The sequence below is a fragment of the Pelecanus crispus genome, chromosome 8, assembly GCF_030463565.1.
Source record: "Pelecanus crispus isolate bPelCri1 chromosome 8, bPelCri1.pri, whole genome shotgun sequence".
NCBI classification, from domain to species: domain Eukaryota; kingdom Metazoa; phylum Chordata; class Aves; order Pelecaniformes; family Pelecanidae; genus Pelecanus; species Pelecanus crispus.
In genome coordinates this window covers 2291193-2315288 of record NC_134650.1, presented here as the reverse complement: position 1 = coordinate 2315288, position 24096 = coordinate 2291193, and the positions used below count along the sequence as shown (strand labels likewise).

General features: G+C 57.9%; 2 protein-coding genes across 3 annotated transcripts in view; both read left to right on the top strand.

Moving 5' to 3' along the window:
* PDLIM4 (PDZ and LIM domain 4) overlaps positions 1-3298 on the top strand; it is a 55818-nt gene extending 52520 nt beyond the window's left edge. The window contains exons 6-7 of the mRNA XM_075715374.1: positions 2011-2131; positions 3094-3298. Coding sequence (XP_075571489.1) covers positions 2011-2131; positions 3094-3298 — 326 coding nt within the window. The remainder of the gene's footprint in view (positions 1-2010; positions 2132-3093) is intronic.
* A 13098-nt stretch (positions 3299-16396) lies between these two features.
* Positions 16397-24096, top strand: part of LOC104029095 (solute carrier family 22 member 4) — a 29496-nt gene continuing 21796 nt past the window's right edge. For both annotated transcript variants that reach the window (XM_075714870.1, XM_075714869.1), the window contains exon 1: positions 16397-16789. In XM_075714870.1, the coding sequence (XP_075570985.1) occupies positions 16397-16789 (393 nt within the window). The remainder of the gene's footprint in view (positions 16790-24096) is intronic.

Here is a 24096-nt window from a genome sequence, read left to right as displayed (position 1 = left end):
CTGGAGACGGGGTCTGGTGTGCGAGGATGCCTGCGCATCCCCAGAGTGACCCTGGGGGATAGGGCCTGGCGTGCCCCCTCCTCCCCGGCCGAGCCCAGGACAGCGGGCGCTCCTGAGGCACACGGGACGGGCGAGCGGGGGGTCTCTCCATGGAAGGAAGCTCTGCAGAGCAATGTGCTTCAAAACGTACCGCGTGAACCTGCACGGGACCTCACCTGGAGCCCTGCGCCCAGCTCTGGGCCCTCAGCACAAGGACACGGAGCTGCTGGAGCGGGGCCAGGGGAGCCCACAGAAATGCCCCGAGGGCTGGAGCCCCTCTGCTGCGGGGCCAGGCTGGGGGGGCTGGGGGTGCTCAGCCTGGAGAGGAGGGGGCTGCGGGGAGGCCTGAGTGCGGCCTGGCAGTGCTGAGAGGGGCTGCAGGAAGGGGGGGGGGCAAGCTTTAGCAAGGCCTGTTGTGACAGGACAAGGAATAATGGATTTAAACTAAAGAAGAATAGATTTAGACTGGATATAAGGAAGAAATGTTTTACAGCGAGGGTGGTGAGGCACTGGCACAGGTTGCCCAGAGAGGCGGTGGAGGCCCCATCCCCAGAACCATCCCAGGCCAGGCTGGACGGGGCTCTGAGCACCCTGGGCTGGTTAAAGCTGTCCCTGGCACTGCAGGGCTGGGCTGGGTGGGCTCTGAAGGGCCCTGCCCACCCAAAGCATTCCAGGATTCTGTGATCAGTGAGCGACCAGCAGCGATGATGCACCGCTTCTAGGTACTAACAGTTCACTTTAGGAAATGTCAGAGATGTTCCTGGAGCCATAGTGGGTGCTTCAGAGCAAGACCCAAGTGGAAGTTTCCAAAACTGGCACAGCGCATACAGACACCTGGGTCAGAAAATGCCGGGGCCCCTGCTTAGAGCTCCTGGGCCCATGTTTAAGATTGACCATGGGCTGAAATACCCTGGAAGCCCAGGGAGCGTAGGGAGCCCGAACGCTGAAGCATGGCTTCTTCACCCAAGAGCTCCTCTGCTTCTTTTCCAAACTGTGTCAGCTGCTGGAATGAAATACATTTTTCTTCTTCACGAGCTTTTCCTTTCTATAACCTTAGGCCATCACAGAGGAGCCACAGATCAATAAATACCCAAAAGACCGGTCAGTTGTGAGCCATGAAAAACCGTGCAGCAAATACTTGGAAGCTTTTAAGTGTCCCAGTGGTTGGCAACGAGCGTGTTTGCATTGCCCGAAGTGCGGGGCAGGTGATAGATGATCTGTAGGGAGGGGGGCTGCGACACTGAAAACTTTGCCATGATGTTGTTCAATGCACAAAATTTTCATTGCTTCCTTTCCCGTCGTCAGACCTTTATGAAAGGAGGGTTAGTGCCCCAGAAGACCTTATCTTCTCTCAGAGTGTTTTATTTTGGATTAATTTAGATTGTTTGAGATTAAATGAGTGTTCTAGGAAGAAAAATGCATGTAGTTCTATTACTGTTTGTTTTAATTTGCCTAATCTCCATAAGGCTTTCATCTTTGTCTCCTTGCCTGATGGAGGATCTACCAAGTCCACTTGAAATCTTGTTGTGATAGAATCTCTTCTTTCTGGAGCTTTTTCTGAGATTTTTGCTATTTATTTTTCTTAACTCACTAAATAGTATTGCAGCCAAATTAACCTCTCATCTCTAGATTAAGGCTGCTTCGCCTTTTGACAAGGCGTATGCGCTGAGTTGGTGCTGTCGCAGTACGTGGATAGATGGTCTGCTGATGCAGCCACCCGTGCTTCGTTAGGATGAGCAGAGGTCAGCGCAGCGTCCTGCAGACCTGAATGCTGCGTGACTTTTGAGATAGTTGGTCTCGTTATTTGCTTTTTACTTCCTTACAAGCAAGTTGCAGGTTCTGCTGTGACAGGCAGAGACTCATCTGACTCCTTAAGGGGGGGACAAAAGGGGGAAGAAAAGGAAAAGAAAAAAGAAAAAGCTCTGAGAGGACAAGTTTTCAATCTGTGTCTGTGTTCAAAATTCTTGGCAGGTGAAAAACTCGACAAACTGAGCAACCCCCGAAACATCAAGTCCCCAGTGTCAAAGCTTGGCGGTGCCATGTCCGGGCTGCCGATGCTCCCCGAGTGCACCCGCTGCGGGAACGGGATCGTGTAAGTGTCGCGTCTCGCCGGAGCCTCCGGTTTGGTGGGGACGGTAGCGCAGGGACGTGGCGGGGTCAGGTCCTACCAGACGCGGGGGTTAGAACTTACAGCAGAATACCTTGCGTTTGTAGCAGAATACCTTGAATCCCTTGCTGGGTTTTGCTAACAGGATATAAACCTGGAATTGAGGGATACGGTTTGGATTGCCCCTTTTAAGGGAATCTTGCAGCAAAGCAGGGATGATTCATGGGATGGTTTCTGCCCTGCTTATCATAGCAACTGCCCAGGGACTATGAATAGCGCTGGCAGCGCTGGCACTCTTTCGCTGCCTTATGGAAGGAGAAACGCTTCGAGGGTCAAGTAGAAGAGGTCTGCAGATTATTTTTGTTTGTTTAAGAGTTACTCTCTGACGGATGGATGCCGGGTCTGATTTCAGAGAATATAGGCATTTTTCTGCTTCATCATATTGCAATTTATGTTCTGTTGTCATTCACGTTCTGCTCGAGCCAGATTTGCTCCTGAGAGTCTGCTCTGCGAATGCCCGTAACCACGTTCTCGCTGGTGCTGTGCGCTGAGGGTCTCTGCTCCAAAAGTCGTAGTGCCCGCGTGTGCGCAGCCCCAGCCCTGCCAGCGGCACTTGGAGGATGCTGGCTCCCGATCCTCAGCTCCAGCCTGAGCGTAGATATTTAAGGCTCACCGAGCCATGGAGCGGTGCAGACAAACCGCTGCAGGGGGTGCGGACAAACGGGGATGGAGGATCCCTTCCCACAGAAATACGGTGGAGCTGTGCCTGGAGCCGGGTGGCAGCTTTGGGTGGGCTGAGGTGTTGGGATGCGAACCCACGATAATGCCTTTGCGTGCCCCTACACGCCGCTTTCCTTCACTTAGTCCTTTCTGCTGGCGGCAGCAGGAAAAGCTGTTTATGCTCATGGCTTCTCCATCTCACCCGAGCTCTCCCCATCTCTCCCCAGGGGCACGATCGTCAAAGCTCGGGACAAGCTCTACCACCCCGAGTGCTTCATGTGCGATGACTGTGGCCTCAACCTGAAGCAGAGAGGGTATTTCTTCATCGAAGAGCAGCTGTACTGCGAGACGCACGCGAAGGAGAGGGTTAAGCCCCCCGAGGGATATGACGTGGTGGCTGTTTATCCAAATGCTAAAGTTGAACTTGTCTAAACCCAGGCTGTGCTCTGGAGAGGTCGGGCGGCCATGCGCCCACCCACGTCCTCCCCGCCGGCTGCGCAATGTGGCTGTAATCAACCCCGATTACCAAAGCCCAAGTTAAAATGCCTTTTCCTAGATAAAACCGTTTACACTTGGGATCTCCAGGGGATGGTGTTGAAAGCATACGAACAGGTTTTTCCCTTCTTTTTGACACTCCGCTTTTTGGGTTGCTGTGTTGGGTTATTAGTCTGTGCCATAACCTTATCCAAGATCTGTGTAAATATTGATTAATTCTCTACTCTGTTTCATATAAAACTTTTTTTTGCGTGTCGGTCCTCCCCCCCCGCCCCTTCTGGAAAAGTAAGATGTTTTAAAAGCTCGAAGAAAATAAGGCACTTTAACAAAAGAAGCTGACTCCTATATCCTGACCTTCATCTCCTGCCCTCCGGCTCCCCCGGTGATTAAAATCCAACCCCGTGAGGGGTGTGGGACGTGGTACCGGTGGGTCGGTGTCCCCGGCTCGGCCCCATCCCAGCAGATATGCCGAGGGAGGGCGGGTGGTCTCTTAAAACAGTAATTGCTGTGGAATTCCCTGGGTCGGGGCACTGCAGTTTGAGGCTGACAGGGACCGATCCGAGTTCCCCGAGAGATCTCCACACTGAGCGTGCGACGAGGCTTTTTTCTTCCTCCTTTCACTCCTAATTCAGTTGTTCCCTGCCACCTAATCACCCGAGCACCCCTTCGAAGGACACTGAAACGGCACGGAGCCCACCTCAGCTATTCCCACCTCCCGCGCTCCCACCCCACGGCCGCCCTTGCTTCGGCCGTTCTGACTCCTTGCCAGCTTTTGCTCTGTTTTTGCAGCCCTTTATTTCTAGATCCCCAGACTGCTGCCATCTGGGTCCGCCTCGCAGCGGGGAGGTGGTGATGAAATCCCTCCAGGCTCTTCGGAAGGAACTGGAGCGGCGGCGAGCCCAGCTGTGAGCCCCGCGTCCAGAGGCAGCGGGTTCAGATTTATACCCACACCCCAAGGCTGCGCTTTCAGCCTGGTCCATCATCCACTTTATTTGCCGGGCAACGATTTTTGAGGATCTTGGCATGTTGCTTTGTTGGAAAAATGGTTTTTTTCATGTTAGTGTTTGGAGGAGAGTTTGGTCACCCAGCTGCTGGGTGCCACCACGCGTGGTGGTAGGAGCCGTGCGTTGGGTACCACGAGGTTACTTCTGCTTTGCGACAGCCTCCTTCCTCCTCCTCATCTGAGAGAGGGAGGATGTCGGGGAGAAAAAGAAATGTCTGTGCTCACTTCCCTTCCGTGGAAAAGGAAAATAAGAGATGGGGCGATGGCCAAAGCCCTCCTTCCCCTTCTGGCTCTCCGTAACAGCGGTCTGAGAAATCGGGGACTGGAGGAAGGTCGGGAGCATTATCCCGGCTGGGGCTGGGCAATTTCTTCCTACAGGTTCTGCACCCCAGAGGGAGCAAGGACTTGAGGGTCTCGCAGGGCCGCATTTTAGACCTTTTCTTGGGGTGCCTCACAGGGATCTAAGCAGCTCCTGCCCTGTGTCCGGTAGGGCTGGGCTGCCCAAGCGTGCGTCCCGGCTGGGTACAGCCTTGCAAGCCGGAGGGACGCTGCCGTGCGCGTTCCCGCTAGCAGCAGAACGTCCACCTCCCCCTCCTTCTGCCAACGGGATTTTTAATTATTAAAGTGCAAGAAACACGTGGAAAATTTTATCCCAGCACTGAGCCTTGTTTTTCTCGTATTTGCATAACCTCGCTTGGTAAGTTGGACCATCTGAAGGGAAATACTTGGGACAACTGCAAATGAGGAGACTGACAATAATCAGGTGGGAAGTGTGAGTGCCCCTTGTTTGCAGGCCTCTGCTTGGAGCTTGTTAGTTTGCTGTTGTCAGAAACATGTGTTCTGAATTACTCCATTAGCCTTGTGCATTGCTGGGCCAAGCTCCAGTGCCCGTAGCATGAAATTTCAGGCTTCACCCAAACCCAGAACTGAATCCAGCTCAGCTGAGCGATGGAAAACTCACGACACAAATGGCCCTGGGGGGTTTTTCCCATTTTCCAGGGCAGGCGGTTGCAGCTGCCTGCCGGGGCTGCGTTCCGCTCTCCGGAGTTCTTGTCCCACGTTCGACTCCATCTGCGCAGCCGTTGTGTCCCGTGGGGATGCCAGGCATCTCACAGCCCTGGCACAGGGAGCACCTTCGAAATTCATAAATTGTTTCATTGCCCTCATTTTTGAACACCTAAGTGAGCGGGCTGCTGGCAGGACGTCCTCAGTGCTCTCCCCTGGCTGCTGCACCAGTACGGCACTGGGAGCACTGGGCATGGGGCTTTGCTTTTAATTTAAAACCCAAGTTCCCACAAATCAATTTTTCCATGCGGTCGTCTCGTGATACCCTTTCTTAGGAGTAACCAACTCATTTGATCCCCCCCGAGGAGCCTAAAGCTGGAGCCACCTTGCACAACCCCATCCCGGGGCACGTTGATTCCTGCCTTCAGGCCACGTCGTTCTCCTTACGGGGTTTGTAGGAGCTGCCGCCAGCGAGCCTCCCGTGTCACTGGGTAACGCTGTTTAACTCTGTAATACGCGGGGAGGGTGCCGTTCATATGAAATACAAAATAAAATGGTATTGTCAGTTTTATGTCTCGCGGTACTTAGCTTGGCTTTGCCTGCTCCCCCCCCGCCGTGTCTCCCGCGGCGACACCCGTACGTGCAGGGCTCCCTCGGCGTCCAGATAAGGAGGATAATCCCAAAGGATAAACTTTGAAAAGCATCTCGGAGATGGAGAGCTGCAAGGTTCCCTTAAAAGGGGCAATCCAAACCGTATTCCTCAATTCCAGGTTTTATATACTGTTAGCAAAAACCAGCAAAGGATTCAAGCCAGGAAACATGAAATTACGACTCTCCCCTTAATTGGTTTAGCGGTGGACTTGGTAGTGTAGGTTAATGGTTGGACTGGATGATCTTAAAGCTCTTTTCCAGCCTAAACAATTCCATGATTCCACCACGTTGTGCATTGAGAGCCTTGTTTGAGGTTTGGTCTGTGTTTTCAGGTGGTGTCGGTTGGGTTTCTTTTTAACTCCTGACACCTTCCTCGGGGCGCAGCGATGGGAAGGGCCATCGTGTTGCATGAGCGCCCGCGGGTGTCTGGCTCCTCTCCGCCGCTGTGACCCAGCTCATCCTGCGATGGCCCGGAGCTTTACTGCATCTGCCTGTGCGCAAGGCCGATGGATTGGGTTGATTAGCAGCGTTTAATCAGCCACGGTGCTGCTCCGAGGGCACCTTCTCCCACCTGATGGCCCTGGATGTCACCTGCCCCATCACCGCGGGAGGGATCCGGGCAGCACCCAGGCTGGAAAACACCCTTCTCCCCAAGGATGATGTTAACCGCAGTACAGCCGTAAGCAAAGAGTGCTCCCGAAAATCCCCTCACGCGGCACCAGCTGCAGCACCGCTCAAGCCGGTTCCCCGAGCGCTGCAGCCTCCGCAGGGAGCCCGGAGCTGCGGCACCGGCATGGCGGGGGCAAAACCCGGCCCGAAAGCCCTGTCCTGCCCCGTCAGGGCTGACCCTCGAACCACAAAAACCCGCTGGGTGGTAGGAGCACGGGGGACCACGGGGCGAGGGCAGGCTCGCCGGGGGTTAGCAGCTATGTCGGAGGGGGACGTTTGCTTACGTAGCTCAATCTCAGTGGGTCTGGGTTCCATAGCTGCCTGGTGCTCGATTCGCTGGTGTGTGGGAAAGTCAGCAGTAATGCGAGTTAAGTGCCTGCAACAGATATTTAATCTAAAAGGTTTTATTTGGAAAGCGTTCATATATGGAAGTCGTTGCTTGTACGTGCCTAAAAATATTTAAAAAGTCAAAGCCTCCGAGGATCCGCATGTGGCATGGAGGATTTTCATGCAGTTTGGGTCTGTGGAGCTCCATGTCTAATTAGTGCACATACTCAAATAATTAGCATGCTCACGACTCTCTCCCCAGTTACTGGTTTCTCCATCCACCCTTGGACGCGTACGTACGTCAGATGTGTTTATACATTACAGCCACCGCCGGCCCCTCTGCCCTGGGCACAGTGAAGCTTCAGCCCCACGGCCGAGCTCCGTGGGGTGACCCCCAAGTGTGGGACTGGGGAGGGGGACGCAGGGCGCCTGGGCAGCTCCGGGGCCCCTCCGAGACCCCCGGCAGCCCCGGCCCACACAGCAGCCGCCATCCGACCTGCCCAACCCCGGGAGCCTCCTCCAGGCTCCTCGCTGCTTTGGAAAAAACAACGCGTCGGATCAAACGCGATGAAGGGCAGCGTTTATTAACTCGATGAGGCGGGGACCGGGGCCAAACCCATTCAAGTTCTAATTGTTTAACTTTTTCCATGTATCATCATCAAAGTTTCCTACTTAGCTGGGCATTATTTCCACCACCGCACCCCCTTTTTCTCTGCTCTTTTTGTTTGGAGTTGTTTAACTTTGCTTTTGTGATTGAATGGCTGCCCCAGGGAGCTTAAAAAAAATCTCAGCTGGTCCATTTGTATTCGGGTAAAAGGCCTTGTGCCATGGGAGGGGAGGTAGAGAGAAAGAGGCCCTTTGGAAAAGTTCCCTCTCCTCCCTTTCTCATGTGTGAAAGAGGCTATTTTAATTACTTCAGGGGGAAAAAAAAAAATCTTCCCCGCACGTATAATAAAACAGGCAAAAGTGCTCCTGACTGGAAGGGCACTTACCTGCAAGTTATTTTGCCTCTCTCTTTCTCCCTGGGAAAGCACGGGCTGTTGGGAGACACCCCCAGAGCTCCCCCAACCCGGGAGCACCTTCTCACACGGGGACATTTAAATATTTTGAATTTTTTACACGCGAAGCAGTTCTTCCGTGCAGGGAGAGCTGGTGGGGAGGGCCTGGGCTGCGGCCAGCGCTGCTGCTTTGGGCAGCTGAGGGGCACAGGGTCGCTCTCCCGCTGTGCGAAGCCGCTGCTCAAGCACGCTTCAGACTTTTAGCTTTATTAATGAAAACGGCTACTTTTTTTTGAAGAAGAAACACCGTAGGTCTTCACTCGCAAACCCGAGGGGTGCCAGGAGGCCAGGGGCGAGCGTCTGTCCTTCCCTGAGCTGATTGACGTAGAGGAGATGCAAGCTGCTGGCCCTATGGGATGCTGAGCACCGTCCTCGGAAAAGCCGCTGGAGGGGACCTCAGGAGGCCACCCCGTCCCTGCTCCTGTCCCCAGGCAGCACCGGCCACTGCGTCCCTCCCGGGAGGTGCCTCATCTGTCCTCGGGACGGGGGATCCCCGCTCCCCAGGCAGCGGGTCCCGGGGGTGCAGGGGATGCCAAGGAGTGCCTCCGGTGCACGATGCGCAGAGGAACGCATGGATTAGGATAAAACCCCCAAAATGCCGCTGCTCCAGCGGCGTCAGCTTTCCCAAGCCCCTCCACCACTCACCAAGGATTTTAGTAATTTTACCTGGTGTAATTTTACCTGGTTGTCGTGGTTTAGCCCCAGGCAGCAGCTCAGCCCCACGCAGCCGCTCGCTCACTCCCCCTGCCCCGATGGGATGGGGGAGAGAATCGGAGGAGTGAGAGTGAGAAACACTCCTGGGCTGAGATAAGAACAGTTTAATAATTGAAATAAAGTAAAATAGTAATGATAATAGTAACAGTATAATAATGATAATAGTAATAATAACATACAAAGCAAGTGCTGCCCAATGCAATTGCTCACCACCCGCCGACCGATGCCCAGCCAGTTCCCAGCAGCGATCGCTGCTCCCCGGCCAACCCCCCCAGTTTCCATACTGCCCATGACGCCGTATGGTATGGAATGGCCCTTGGGGCAGTTGGGATCAACTCTCCTGGCTGTGCCCCCTCCCAGCTCCTTGTGCCCCTGGCAGAGCAGGGGGAGCTGCAAAGTCCTTGCCTGGCATAAGCAGCACTGAGCAACAACTAAACCATCAGCGTGTGATCAGCATTCTGCTCATCCTAAATCCAAACCACAGCACTGTGCCTGCTACTGGGAAGAAAATGAACTCCATCCCAGCTGAAACCAGGACACTGGTGTAATTTTACCTGGTGTAATTTTACCGGTCAGGTTAGGCGCGCTCCTTTGGCCCCGCGAGCTAGCAGGGCACCGGCGCATGCTCCCATCGCAGCAGATGCTCTGCATGGGGTAGGGGGTGGTAAATGGGGGTGCCTGGGGTGCTTGGGGCTATATAGGATGTGCAGGGGGTGCATGGGGGGATGCATAGGGGCAGATGGGGTGCATGGGGCTATATAGGATGTGCAGGGGGTGCATCGGGGGGGGGAAATGGGGGCAGATGGGGTGCCTGGGGTGCATGGGGCTATGTAGGATGTGCAGGGGGTGCATGGGGGGGTGCCTGGGGTGCATGGGGGCAGATGAGGTGCCTGGGATGCATGGGGCTATGTAGGATGTGCAAGGGGTGCCTGGGGTGGGTACACGGGGTGCATGGGGGCAGATGGGGTGCCTGGGGTACATGGGGCTATATAGGATGTGCAGGGGGTGCATGGGGGGGTGCATGGGGGCAGATGGGGTGCCTGGGGTGCATGGGGCTATATAGGATGTGCAGGGGGTGCATGGGGGGATGCATAGGGGCAGATGGGGTGCCTGGGGTGCATGGGGCTATATAGGATGTGCAGGGGGCGCATGGGGGGGTGCATGGGGGCAGATGGGGTGCCTGGGGTGCATGGGGCTATGTAGGATGTGCAGGGGGTGCATGGGGGGGTGCCTGGGGTGCATGGGGGCAGATGAGGTGCCTGGGATGCATGGGGCTATGTAGGATGTGCAAGGGGTGCCTGGGGTGGGTACACGGGGTGCATGGGGGCAGATGGGGTGCCTGGGGTACATGAGGCTATATAGGATGTGCAGGGGGTGCACGGGGGGGTGCATGGGGGCAGATGGGGTGCCTGGGGTACATGGGGCTATATAGGATGTGCAGGGGGTGCATGGGGGGGTACACGGGGTGCATAGGGGCAGATGGGGTGCATGGGGCTATGTAGGATGTGCAGGGGGTGCATGGGGGGGTGCCTGGGGTGCATGGGGGCAGATGAGGTGCCTGGGATGCATGGGGCTATGTAGGATGTGCAAGGGGTGCCTGGGGTGGGTACACGGGGTGCATGGGGGCAGATGGGGTGCCTGGGGTACATGAGGCTATATAGGATGTGCAGGGGGTGCACGGGGGGGTGCATGGGGGCAGATGGGATGCCTGGGGTACATGAGGCTATATAGGATGTGCAGGGGGTGCACAGGGGGGTGCATGGGGGCAGATGGGGTGCCTGGGGTTAATGGGGCTATATAGGATGTGCAGGGGGTGCATGGGGGGGTACACGGGGTGCACAGGGGCAGATGGGGTGCATGGGGCTATGTAGGATGTGCAGGGGGCGCATGGGGGGGTGCCTGGGGTGCATGGGGGCAGATGGGGTGCCTGGGGTACATGAGGCTATATAGGATGTGCAGGGGGTGCACAGGGGGGTGCATGGGGGCAGATGGGGTGCCTGGGGTTAATGGGGCTATATAGGATGTGCAGGGGGTGCATGGGGGGGTACACGGGGTGCATGGGGGCAGATGGGGTGCCTGGGGTACATGAGGCTATATAGGATGTGCAGGGGGTGCACGGGGGGGTGCATGGGGCAGATGGGGTGCCTGGGGTACATGGGGCTATATAGGATGTGCAGGGGGTGCACAGGGGGGGTACACGGGGTGCAGGGGGGCAGATGGGGTGCCTGGGGTACATGAGGCTATATAGGATGTGCAGGGGGTGCATGGGGGGGTGCATGGGGGCAGATGGGGTGCCTGGGGTGCAGGGGGCTATATAGGATGTGCAGGGGGTGCATGGGGGGGGTACACGGGGTGCATAGGGGCAGATGGGGTGCCTGGGGTGCAGGGGCCCAGCTCAGCCGGGCGCTGCGCCTGTCTCCTGCACCATCTAGTGATGGAAACCGAAATATCCAGCCGTTTACGGCAGGATGGGAGAAGAACCTGCGCTGGGAGGCTTCCCCGCGTTGTGGGGTGGTTCCTGGGTGGGAACAGCCAAATCCACCCGAGGGACAGCGCTTCGGAGAAACCTCCGGCAAAGGCTGCTCCAGGAGAGACGGTTTTAAGCCTCACCGATGGGTTTGAGCCCGTCCCTTGGGCTCTTGCGCGCTGTCAGACGGCCCGTCTCTTCTCTAGCCAGAGCCCTTGCCTTGCCGTGCTCTGATGCAGCCCTGCCCCACATCGCTGTGCCCTGCCCCAAAGGCTGAGGGGGCCGGGGAGCGGGACGGGGTGGTGCTGCCCTATGGCATGGGTGCTGCTTTTCCCGGCGGGACGCCTCAATGCATCCGCCGCAGCGCTGCGGTGGAAGCGCACGCTGGTGCCCAGATGGCTCGCAGGGCCGGAGGAGCTCATCTTACCCGACCGCAGTGTCCTGGTTTCGGCTGGGATAGAGTTAATTTTCTTCCTAGCAGCAGGCATAGTGCTGTGTTTTGGATTTAGTGGGAGAAGAATGTTGATAACACACTGATGATTTTAGTTGTTGCTGAGTACTGCTTATGCTAATCAAAGACTTTTTCAGCTTCCCATGCTCTGCCAGGCGCACAAGAAACTGGGAGGGGGCACAGCCAGAATAGTTGATCCAAACTGCCCCAAGGGCCATTCCATACCATACGGCGTCATGGGCAGTATAGAAACTGGGGGGGTTGGCCGGGGAGCAGCGATCGCTGCTCGGGAACTGTCTGGGTATCGGTCGGCGGGTGGTGAGCAATTGCATTGTGCATCACTTGCTTCGTGTATCATTATTATTATTATCATTATTATACTGTTACTATTAGCATTACTATTTTACTTTATTTCAATTATTAAACTGTTCTTATCTCACCCCAGGAGTGTTTCTCACTCTCACTCCTCCGATTCTCTCCCCCATCCCATCGGGGTAGGGGGAGTGAGCGAGCCGCTGCGTGGTGCTTAGTTGCTGGCTGGGGCTAAACCACGACACGCAGTCACATTGCACCAGGTAAAATTATTTAAGCCCTTGGTGAGCAGTGGGGGGTCTTGGGAAAGCTGACGCCACTGGAGCAGCGGCGTTTGGGGGTTTTTATTCCGATCCTCACGCATCTGCTACCGGCATGCACCCTGGCTCCATCGCTCTTACAGGATTCCTACCACAAATACGATCGCCTGAAAAATAATCACGATGAGTGCTTGTCTGCCCAGCTCTGCTTCGGAGGGGAAAAGTTTACACACCCCTGCCAGGAACGGGGAAGCGATGGCCACGACTGCTCCTAAAATCTCATAAAGTCCCATAAATTAATCTGGTTTCAAGTCAGCCTTGCGCCGTGCGCTCCTCGGCACCATTCCGTGGGTAAATGCATCGCACTGCTGCGTGAGCAGCAAGGCTGAAGTGAGTCAAGCGCCTTTTCAAGAGTTGCCAAAGATAATTTTTTTTTCCCAGATGCCGGCGGTCCAGTGGGACGTGGCCCTGATGGACACGCTCACTGGCTCCAGCCGCTCCAGGGCAGAGAGCAGGGTGTAAGGGGTGTAAGCCCAGGGCTTTGGGCAGAGCCTGGCCGTAGCACGCTCTGGCCGGCTGGCACGCGTGCCCCAGCACCCGGGCCCCGAGCCCTTCGGAGGCTGCGCTGCAGACTCAGCAAACGCGCTTACGAGACGGATTTTGCTTTTCCCTGTCGATAAGCAAGCTTCCACATGATCCGAGTGCTGCGCAGACACCACGGAATTACAGAACTCCACATTACCGCGCATTTTCTTAATTCCCAGCTCTCCAGATGGCTGCTGGGGGGTGACACAGTAGTCCCACCAAGGCAGAGGATCCCTTGAGAGGGACCTTGCCCACGCAGAAGAGAAAGAGCAGTAACCACCCTAACCCGGAGCAGACCAGGAGCTGCGGTGACGGCCGTGCCGGGCGGCAGTGTCACACGGGATGAGGGTGATGTGACCGCAGCATCGCAGCATCGTCGGTGCCACTTCCTCCCCCGGCACCTACCCGACTGGTTTAGGCCGTGTTAGAAAATCTGTTTGCACAAGAACAAAATATTTGCACAAGAGGTGGTTTCTCAGCTTTTCAAAGATTCGCCCCTTCTCCCCCTGCGATGGAGGTACTCCTCCCTTGCTCGGCAGGCTCCTCAGCACCTGATTTCACTCTACAGGCATCTCTCCGGCCTCGTTTCCCACACGCTGCTCTTCATCTAATAGCTGAAAGTGTGTTTTAGAAGGCTGCAGTGAAACGCACTGACTACTTTCAGAGGGGTCATTTGGGAGAACTAGGACTGGTCCTTCCTCTACAGTGAATTTGCTCTGCGACTGCCCGAGCCATTTACCGGCCGCTAATTCCGTGTGGGTTTTCATAATCTCCGTGCCTTGGGTCGAAGCATCCCTGACGTTGGCTCCTAAGTGGGGTTTGCAATCTGGGGAGCGCCCGGCCAAGGCTGGCAGGAGAGCGGCATCGCTCTGGGCTAAAATAATTGTATGCAGTAGCCAGCAGTGCTGTGGCAGAGCTGGCTGGAACACAAGGTATTTCTATAACTACTACTAATTTATGTAGATTCGCAATATAAGAGAAAACCCCATGGTGTTTTCATGTTGAACACGTGGAATTTATAATACGTTAAGGATCCATATGCAAACCAGACAAACCTGAGCATGTCATACGTGTCTGCCGCTGACTTTCGATACGCTCCGCTTGCAGTCTAAACACAGTTATTTACGAGCGCTGCAAATTATTCCTCTGTAAACAATTACCGTTGAGTGAATAATTATTAAGATTGCATTAACATTAACGCCTAAGACAATACACTGCCAATTCCTTCTTTCCTCCCAGGAGCAGGCATGCGTTGCCTGTCTTTACTGCGGTTCTTGCACAGCCCCAAGGCAGGGCAGGACGAGCCGACGGCTGCTGCCTGCTGCTGCCTGCGAGCCCCAGATCTGCCCGAATCGGCCCCCGCCCTGGCTCCCGCTCCGCTCTTATCACCCGGGTCAGCGTTGGCTGCGTGCTTGGCCCAGGCCTGGCATGGAGATGCCACCTCCAGCCTCCCTCCAGGCAGGGGGGATCTGAATCTTCCCCATTTACTGCGTGACATCGGCTCTCCATCCCATACCCCGAGGAGCAGGGGATCTCTGCCTGGCCCGGATAAATGCTGCCATCTGCTTCTCCTCCCCAGGCACTGCCGCAGCGATCGCTCCCCGCTCTCTGCCTCCACCTCCCCGTGTGCCCACGTAACTCTCTGATCATCTCTGCTTCCCCGGCCTGCCCTCGCCCGCCGCCGGCACCGGCATCCTCAGCTCTGCCCGGCCAAACCATCCCATTCCCACCGGGCACCGGGCTGTACGCCTCCAGGGAGCTGTATCGCTCGAGCAAGTTAGGTGTTGTGCGTATTTTAAGCACCACCGTGTTTCTGAGCGCTCCTTGAGTTATTTCAGAAGATGACGGCGTCGCTCAGATTTCTGAAATGGCTTTACCAGCTATCTACATACCTTGCTCCGGGCAAAGCCGGGAGTCACGTGTAAAGCAATAATAGTTAACAGATAGGAAAGCAGAATATAAAAAGCTCCTCTCCCAAGGCCAGAGCTGCTACAGGCTCCTTCGGAGCAGACACTGCTGACCTTTGCTGCGTAAACGCCACCGGGAAAAAAATACTGCACCACAGATAATGACAGATTTTTCAGGGACTGTGAGCACGTTTGATTTCTGAGGCTGCGTCGGATGCTTATTTTTCCCCGTGCCAGCGTGCTGGGAGGGACTCGCACGGGGTGCTGAAGGTGGGGGGGGAGACACCCCACTGCCGCTGCCCCCCGGCCGTGCTCCCACCGCCCTCGGCAGCCCCCCCAGCTCATGGCTTGACCGAGAACTGTTCCAGTTTCCCATCTATTAACTATTAATCCTGACTGTTGGCTTCGCCCGGCTCCCGCAGCGCGGGTTGTGCAAGGGTGTGCATGCGCGGCGCAGCAGCGTTGCGGGGGAAACCTGGGCTCAGGGCTCCGGGGAGGGGGCTCAGGGCTCCGGGGGGGGGGCTCAGGGCTCCGGGGCGGGGGGGGGGGGGGGGCTCAGGGCTCCAGGGAAGGGGCTCAGGGCTCTGGAGGGGGGGGGGCTCAGGGCTCCGGGGAGGGGGCTCAGGGCTCCGGGGGGGCCGCTCAGGGCTCCGGAGGGGGGGGCTCAGGGCTCCGGGGAGGGGGCTCAGGGCTCCGGGGGGGGGGGGGGGGCTCAGGGCTCCGGGGAAGGGGCTCAGGGCTCCGGGGAGGGGCTCAGGGCTCCGGGGAGGGGGCTCAGGGCTCCGGGGAGGGGGGGGGGGGGCTCAGGGCTCCGAGGGGGGGCTCAGGGCTCCGGGGAGGGGGCTCAGGGCTCCGGGGAGGGGCTCAGGGCTCCGGGGAGCGGCTCCGGGGAGGGGGCTCAGGGCTCCGGGGAAGGGGCTCAGGGCTCCGGGGGGCGGCTCAGGGTTCCGGGGGGGGGCTCAGGGCTCCGAGGGGGGGCTCAGGGCTCCGGGGAGGGGGCTCAGGGCTCCGGGGGGGGGGGGCTTAGCGCTCCGGGGGGGGGGCTCAGCGCTCCTGGAAGGGGGCTCAGGGCTCCGGGGAGGGCTCCGGGGCGGCGGGGCCGTGGCTTTGCTCCCAGGCCATCCCACCGGGCGCCGATTCCTCCCTCCCCGGCAGCAGCTGCCGGGACAGCCGGCCCAGCCCGGGACGAGCAGCCGGCCCACGGCCGGGCGTGGATGCGGAGCTACCGGTACCGGCACAGCCCTGCCCGCCGCGGGTCCCCCCCCCCCAGCCTACCGACCTGAAATAAATACGTGCAATATTCTCGGTGCAAAAAAAAAAAAAAAAAAAAAAAAAAGGGGAAAACGCCTCCTTGCAAAGCTCCGGAGCCGGCTGCGGGGCAAACGCGGGCGCCGAGGAGCTGCGGCCCCGGGGATGCGGCGGGGCCGGGCCAAGGCAGCGTCCCCGTCCCCGTCCCCGTCCCCGTCCCCCCCCCGGAGCGGGGCCGCGGGTGCCCGCCGGGTCGCGCCGCCTCCGCGGGGGGCAGGACCGGGGCCGGGCCGGGGCGGGGCGAGCGGCCGGAGCCCCCGCGGGGCGCGCAGAGCCGCGCAAAAGCCGCGCAGAAGCCGCGCCACCGCCAGCCCCGCCATGCGCGACTACGACGCGGCCACCGCCTTCCTGGGCGAGTGGGGCCGCTTCCAGCGCCTCCTCTTCTTCCTCCTCAGCGCCAGCATCGTCCCCAACGGCTTCAACGGGATGTCGGCCGTCTTTTTGGCCGGCACCCCCGAGCACCGCTGCGCCGTGCCCCGCGGGGCCAACCTGAGCGGCGAGTGGCGGAACGCCAGCATCCCGCTGGAGCTGCGGGGCGGGCGGGCGGCGCCGAGCCGCTGCCGCCGCTACCGCCTGGCCGCCCTCGCCAACTTCTCGGCGCTGGGGCTGCGGCCCGGCTCCGACGTGGAGCTGGGCTCGCTGGAGCAGGAGCCCTGCCTGGACGGCTGGGAGTACAGCCGCGACGTCTACCGCTCCACCATCGTTACCGAGGTGCGAAGACGCGGAGCTTTCCCACCCCCACCCCCCCCCGCGCCGCTTCACGGTGCCCCCCCGGGAGGGGCAGTGCCAGGGCTCGGGGGGGTCCTTCTGCCGTGGGGGGGCACGAAGAGGGAGCAGCAACCAGCGCACCCAGTGCCTGTGGGGAAGGGGCGCGGGTGGGCGCGATGCAACGGGGAGAGGGAGGGAAACGGGGGGTGAACGGCCCCCGGAGGAGCCGCCTCTCCTTGTTCTCTCATCCCTGTTTTCCATTGAAACTGCAGCTTGGTTTGTTTGGGGAAGGTTTTTCTGCGGAGGGGGAGGTAAAGGCTGAAAATAGAAGCCCGATCGTTTCCTTCTGCCAGCACGCTGCCCGCCCCGGTAAACTTTCCATCCGTGGAATCGCTTGTCCCCAGTCCCGCTGCGGACGGAGACATCGACGCTCGCCGGTAGACACACAGACAAACAGCCTGGCTCGGTCTAGGGCAGCGCGGGGCCCTCGCTGGCCCCAGCACCCAGCCCTGCCAGCCACACCGGTGTCTCGGTGGCCGTCAGCGCTGGGTTAGGTGAGTCGCTGCGAGGCAGGTGCCGTGGGAGCTGCCCGCGGTTTTCGGCACACCGGCGTGCTGCGCCAGGCTCCTGCATGAGCCTGGCCCCCAGGTTGCCACCAAGCTGTCGGGTCGGTTTTTTAAGACCGTGCAAATGGCATCGTTTGTACAAGGCGACGTGTGGGAACGTCAATGGTGACAGGTCCCGTAAGCACTTGTTTTGGGTTTTCTGGCCATGCTGCGACGCCGCGGCAGGGACACGCTGTCTGTCTGCCCACGCTGGCAGGGAGCACGGAGCTCTGGTAGAGAAGGAAAACGCGATTCCCCTAAAGCTGCAGGGTTGCTGCTGCTCTTTTGTGTTGCGTTAGCGGGGTAAAGGAGTAACAGGCTCATCCTCACGCCAGCCAGCGTCTGGGTTTGGCAGCCGGCAGGCACCGCAGTCGTTTGGCCGAGCAGCGTGCCCCAGGTAGCCGAGGAACGCCCCGGGGACGCCCCGCTGGCTCACGCTCCGGGTGCACGGCGCGGCAGGGAGCGGGTGTCTGGCCCTGCTCTCGAGTCCCCGTGACTCAGCAGCAACATCTGCCACCAAAGAATGTTGCGCGGGGGCACAGCCAGGAAAGGTCCTGACCGAGAGGTGCGTGGCCAGGGTCTGTGCCCCGGGGATGCAGGGGCATGGTCAGCGTCTGTGCAGGGGTCAGGGTCTGTGCCCCGGAGACGCAGGGTCAGGGTCTGTGCCCCGGGGACACAGGGGCAGGGGCAGGGTCTGTGCTGGGGTCAGGGTCTGTGCCTAGGGGATGCAGAATCACGGTCAGGGTCTGCCATAGGGTCAAGGTCTGTGCCCCAGGGATGCAGGGGCACGGTCAGGGTCTGCGCTGGGGTCAGGGTCCGTGCTCCAGGGACACAGGGTCATGGTCAGGGTCTGCACCAGGGTCTGTGCCCTGGGGATGCAGGGGCATGGTCAGGGTCTGTGCCAGGGTCAGGGTCTGCGCCGGGGTCAGCGTCCGTGCTCCAGGGACACAGGGGCATGGTCAGGGTCTGCACCAGCGTCTGTGCCCTGGGGATGCAGGGGCACAGTCGGGGTCTGTGCCAGGGTCGGGGTCTGTGCCCTGGTCAGGGTCTGTGCCCCAGGGACACAGGGGCACGGTCAGGGTCTGCGCCAGGGTCAAGGTCTGCACCCTGGGGATGCAGGGACATGGTCAGGGGCTGTGCCGGGGTCAGGGTCTGCGCCGGGGTCAGGGTCTGCACCCCGGGGACGCAGGGGCATGGTCAAGGTCTGCGCCGGGGTCAGGGTCTGTGCCAGGGTCAGGGTCTGTGCCGGGGTCGGGGTCTGTGCCAGGGGGATGCAGGGGCACGGTCAGGGTCCGTGCCGGGGTCAGGGTCTGTGCTCTGGGGATGCAGGGACATGGTCAGGGTCTGTGCCAGGGTCGGGGTCTGTGCCAGGGACGCGCAGACATGGGCTCGGCTGCACTGAAGCATGCGGGGAGGAGAAGGGCTCCAGGCTAGGGCAGGGCAGGACACAGACGGGGGACAGCAGCCGCCTCTCGTGTGCCCAAAGCGAAGCCATCGGCACGCGTGACGTCCGCGTGTGCGTGCCTCTTGCCGTTTGTGCTGGCAGTCGCATTCGGTCGCCGGGGATCCCTCGGGACACCAAATCAAGGCAGGGGGTGCTTGGGAAGCTCGTCCCGCTCCTGGCCGTGGGCGAGCTGTAGCGGCAGCCCGGCTGCAGCCCACGTGCAGCCGTGCCCGGCTGTAACCCATGGGCTGGCACGGCTGCGTGGTGGATGCCTGGTAACCACCGCCGGCACAGGCAGTGCCGCGGCGCTCGCTGCCAGGAGGCCGAATTATCCCAGGGTGGCCATGAACTCGTAATCTGTGGTTTGGAGTTAGCAGTTGCTCTGAGGGAGGCAGCAAATGGAGGGAGAAACTCTATTCCCTCTTAATGAGCAGCAAACAACTTGCGTTGGCAGATGCCAGACAGGAGCCTTCTGTGCCAGATTTGGACAGGATGCGGCAGCGGGGTTTGCCACGGCGCCCGGGGCACGCCAGAGAGGCAACAGCACATTCAGCGATGGAAAGCAAGTGCCAGGTTCCCATCTGTAAGCCAGATGGAACAGAAGGATACTTGTTTTGTTTTAAAGTTGTCATGGACGTTTGGGAAAAAATAGAGAATTTGGTTTTAGAACAAGGAAAACAGGCGCTGATGAAACCCTGAAAAGAAGCAGCTCAGTTAAACTTGAGATGATTATTTTTGTACCCAACATTTTTCCCCGTATTAGGAAAGACAAGCCAGGGCATGCCGTCAGGAAAGCTCCGTGAAAAAAAAAAGTCTTCAGTTCAATAACTCAGTTGAGGAGCAAAACTCGGGATTAAGTGCTGGCGGTTTTATCTGATTCATGCAGTTGCATCAAGTCCTGTTGCTGTTGCTGGTTGAAAGGAAGAGCGGGGAGATGCCAGCGCAGCACCGGCGTTACTTGGTCTGCGGGGACGTGCTAAATCCTGGGAACAGAGGATCCCAAACTCAGTCGTCTGCTTGGTCTTAAAATGGAGGCGATGGCAGAAAAGTGAACGTGTCCGCAGCGCAGGTGAAAAAGGCGACCGTCAGGGTGATAAGAATGAGTCTGTACGTGCAATGACGAGCAAGTGGAGATGTGGGGTCTCCGTGGGGTTGGGTGTGATCCCGCGGCCGAGACGAGGAGGCTGCAGGGTTTCCTTTCGCTCCGCGGGGCTCAGCCGGGCCCCTCGGCAGGCACCCAGGGTGCCAGCGCCCTTGGCCCAGCCGCCTCCCCCCGCCTCCCATCAGCTCCCCATCTGCTGCAGCTCCTCGAGTTGTCCCAACATAAAATCCCTGTTTCCCACCTAACCGGGTGGCCGCTGCACTGGCTCGGTGCCACCTGCGCTTGCGTACGAGGGCTTGAGCCGATCTAGCAGGTCCTGACCCCAAAGCGGGGCTGCTTTCCTCTCGCCACCCCATCCTGCTCTCTACCGTCTGTGCTTTGAAATTAATTTAAACGTTAACATGTATTTTTGCTACATTGGGATTTTTTTTTTTATCTGGCACTTAACCTGCTTCTGCCTTAATTCCAGATAACGGTGGCGAGATCTGACCGTAATTAGAGGCTCAAGCACAAGCACTGATTTTGCTCTCTGGAGCGAGGCGTTAGCATCCAGTTAATTCCCTTGAGCCAGGCTGTCTTCCAGCACCGCTGCCCGGGGACACGCTCACCGGGCTGCTCGCCACTGCCAGGGCACGGCACGTACCCCAGGCACCGTTGTGAGAGCCCTGCGAAGGGCAGAGCCGGCGCCAAGGCCGTGCTGGGGCTGCTCGCCCCTCGCCCGTGTGCCGCGGTTCGGCCCCAGGCAGCTCAGCACCACGCAGCCATCGCTGCCCCTGCCCCGGTGGGATGGGGAGAGAATTGGAGGAGTGAGAGTGAGAAACACTCCTGGGCTGAGATAAGAATAATTGAAATAAAGTAAAGTAGTAATGCTAATAGTAACAATATAATAATAATAGTCATAATAATACACAAAGCAAGTGATGCCCAATGCAATTGCTCACCACCTGCCGACCGATGCCCAGCCAGTTCCCAGCAGCGATCGCTGCTCCCCGGCCAACCCCCCCAGTTTCCATACTGCCCATGACGCCGTATGGTATGGAATGGCCCTTGGGGCAGTTGGGATCAACTCTCCTGGCTGTGCCCCCTCCCAGCTCCTTGTGCCCCTGGCAGAGCATGGGAAGCTGCAAAGTCCTTGCCTGGCATAAGCAGCGCTGAGCAACAACTAAACCATCAGCGTGTGATCAGCATTCTGCTCATCCTAAATCCAAACCACAGCACTGTGCCTGCTACTAGGGAGAAAATGAACTCCATCCCAGCCGAAACCAGGACACCATGTTACCCTGCTCGGCCCCCCCGTCCCAGCCCTGCCGCTGCCTTCAGTGAAGGCAGAAACCAGGAGCTTTTGGGGCTGGCAGAGGTGAGAAGCTGGATGTGAACTGTTGCGGTTCGAAGGCGTCTGAAGGATCTTGCAGTTCCCTTACGGCTTTTTCCAGCAGCGGTGAGCAGCCCTGCCCAACCCTGGCAGCCTGCCCTGTGCTTGGGCACGGAGGTGTCTGCTCGTCACTCATGCACTGAGCGGAGCCGGTCTCATTGCTGGACTCGGTGCCCCAGGGTGCAGCACGGCGGGTGCAGCTCACCCTCTGCTGCAGCCAGGGCAGCCGGTGAAGATTTTTTTTAACATCTCTTGAGCTGTTCAGATTTACTCTTAGAAACAAGGTCAGATTTTCCCTGGTTTACAGCCTCAGCCATTTATACGAGGCTCCGCTAGCGTTTTCTTCGCTGATGTGAATGGGCTGATACTCAGGATGGTTAATTAGTGATTTCTGATTGAGAACTCCGGTGGCACGGTCCCTTCAGGCAGCCAGGGCACCTTCTCCAGCAGTTCCAGTTTTTCGGAAAGCTTTTTGCAGCCATAGCATTCCCACCGGCAGCACGTGGCAGAATTGGGTCTTCCAGGAGCCGGTAGCTGGGAGCTTGTGGGAAAGGGTCAGAGGGATTTGATGGCAATAAAGTGATTTAACAGCGTTCTTCCTGAGCAGCTCTTACTCCTAGCATTCAAAGCGATTGCTTGGAAGCTTACATGAACTTTGCTCTCCAGTATGCTTAGTCAGGTACATCACAGAATTACTTATTTTTTAGTTAATGAATAATTATTCCAGCAGAGACAGTTTGGAAGTTGTCACTGTGGGTAGTTTAGCTGTGGCCGGGCCGTAGCTCCTGTGCCCACGGTGTGCTCAGCGCCGGCTGTGATGGATGCAGCCTCTGAGGAAGAGGGCAAATAACTTAAATTTCATTTTTTTTCCCCGAGTACCGCTTGCCAGGAGGCAGCACGCAGTGAACACCTTAAAGCCCTCTACATTCAAGCACGAGTGAAATCTCACCGTGCCGACGCCGGCTTGATTGCTGTGCAGCACGAGGGCTTGAGCCAGCGCCTTTGGGGAGGGGAGGCTGGCGTTTTGGGGGAAGGCGAGGCGTACCTGCAGAGCAGGGCTGTGTAGAGCAGCGCCCAGGTCCCGCGTGCCGCCTGTGCTATTGGATCTAAAATAGGCGGTGTGGGGTTTTTTGTTTTTTTTCACTCAGCGGCTTCAGGTATACTGGGAGTCGGATGGATTTGACGTGTTTTTGTGTTTTCTGGTCAAATACAGTGAGTTCCTGAAGACGGTGACCCCGCTCTGGCCAGCCGGCTGCTGCATGTTACTTATATCCCGCAAATCTTAAAGACTCGACCCTGTATAGTGAATTTTTGCTGTCTGTGCAGTACGTCATGGGGAAAGGTAGAGTGAACAGCTGGGCAGGAGGCATTTGGCACCAAGGAAATGCAGGAAGCAACTCAGTTTCATGGGCAAGTTACTATTTAGCTGGGTTTATTTTGCAGCCAAAGTGCCTTTGGCACGGTGGAGGCATTTTAAAAAAGCTGACCCTTAGCCTCGAGCGACTGAAGTCTGAAGGTCCGGGAGCAGGCGCTGCGCTGGTGGCCCCAGAGCAAGGTGCTCAGCACCCGGGTAATTAATAATAGTCTGTGTGGGCTGCAAATTCTGCCAGCTCGTTAGCCACCAGCTTTCCCAGAGTGGGGAAAGGGAGGTGCGGGGGGATGTGGCAAAACGCCTCCGCAGCATGGGGGCCGGGTGAGCCCGGCTGGCGTGGAGCGGCCACAGCTCCCGCAGCTCGCAGAAGCAGCCCCTCTGCCGCCTCCCCTTGTGCTTTGTAAAAAAACTGTCCTGCATTCGGCTGGGATGGAGTTCATTTTCTCCCTAGTAGCAGGCACAGTGCTGTGGTTTGGATTTAGGATGAGAAGAACGCTGATAACACACTGATGTTTTTAGTTGTTGCTCAGTGCTGCTTATGCCAGGCAAGGACTTTGCAGCTTCCCATGCTCTGCCAGGGGCACAAGGAGCTGGGAGGGGGCACAGCCAGGAGAGTTGATCCCAACTGCCCCAAGGGCCATTCCATACCATCCGGCGTCATGGGCAGTATGGAAACTGGGGGGGTTGGCCGGGGAGCAGCGATCGCTGCTGGGAACTGGCTGGGCATCGGTCGGCGGGTGGGGAGCAATTGCATTGGGCAGCACTTGCTTTGGATATTATTATTGTTATTATCATTATTATATTGTTATTATTATCATTACTATCGTTCTTTATTTCAATTATTAAACTGTTCTTATCTCAGCCCAGGAGTGTTTCTCACTCTCACTCCTCCGATTCTCTCCCCATCCCACCGGGGCAGGGGCAGCGAGCGGCTGCGTGGTGCTGAGCTGCTGCCTGGGGCTGAACCCCGACAAAACCTCATGCTTTTAATGCCATCTTTCCTGATGCTGAGTTTTGGCTTCGTTTTAAATACAGAGCTTGATTGGCACCAGGTTTCTTTACAGAAATCTCCGTTTCCTTTGACACGTGAAACACATCCCTGTATATATTTTTCATCCTTGAACGTATCATAGCCCTGCTGACCCTGACGCTCCCATCCACCGCATCAAACGCAGCAAGAACGCGGGCGCATGCCCAGACAGGCCCGTGCCTCACCACCTCTCCCTTCCCAGCGGGGATGAGAAAATATTTTACAGAAACGGTTGCAGTAGGTTTCTTTTTGTCATCGATCGCGCTGAAGTACCGGAGGCACGTTCCAGACTTCGCATCGCCGTATTCCCGTGTTAACAACGCCGTGTGCTCCTCTGCAAGAGGCATGGAAGAGTTCGGAAGCTCGGTTCAACTCTTTTTGTCGC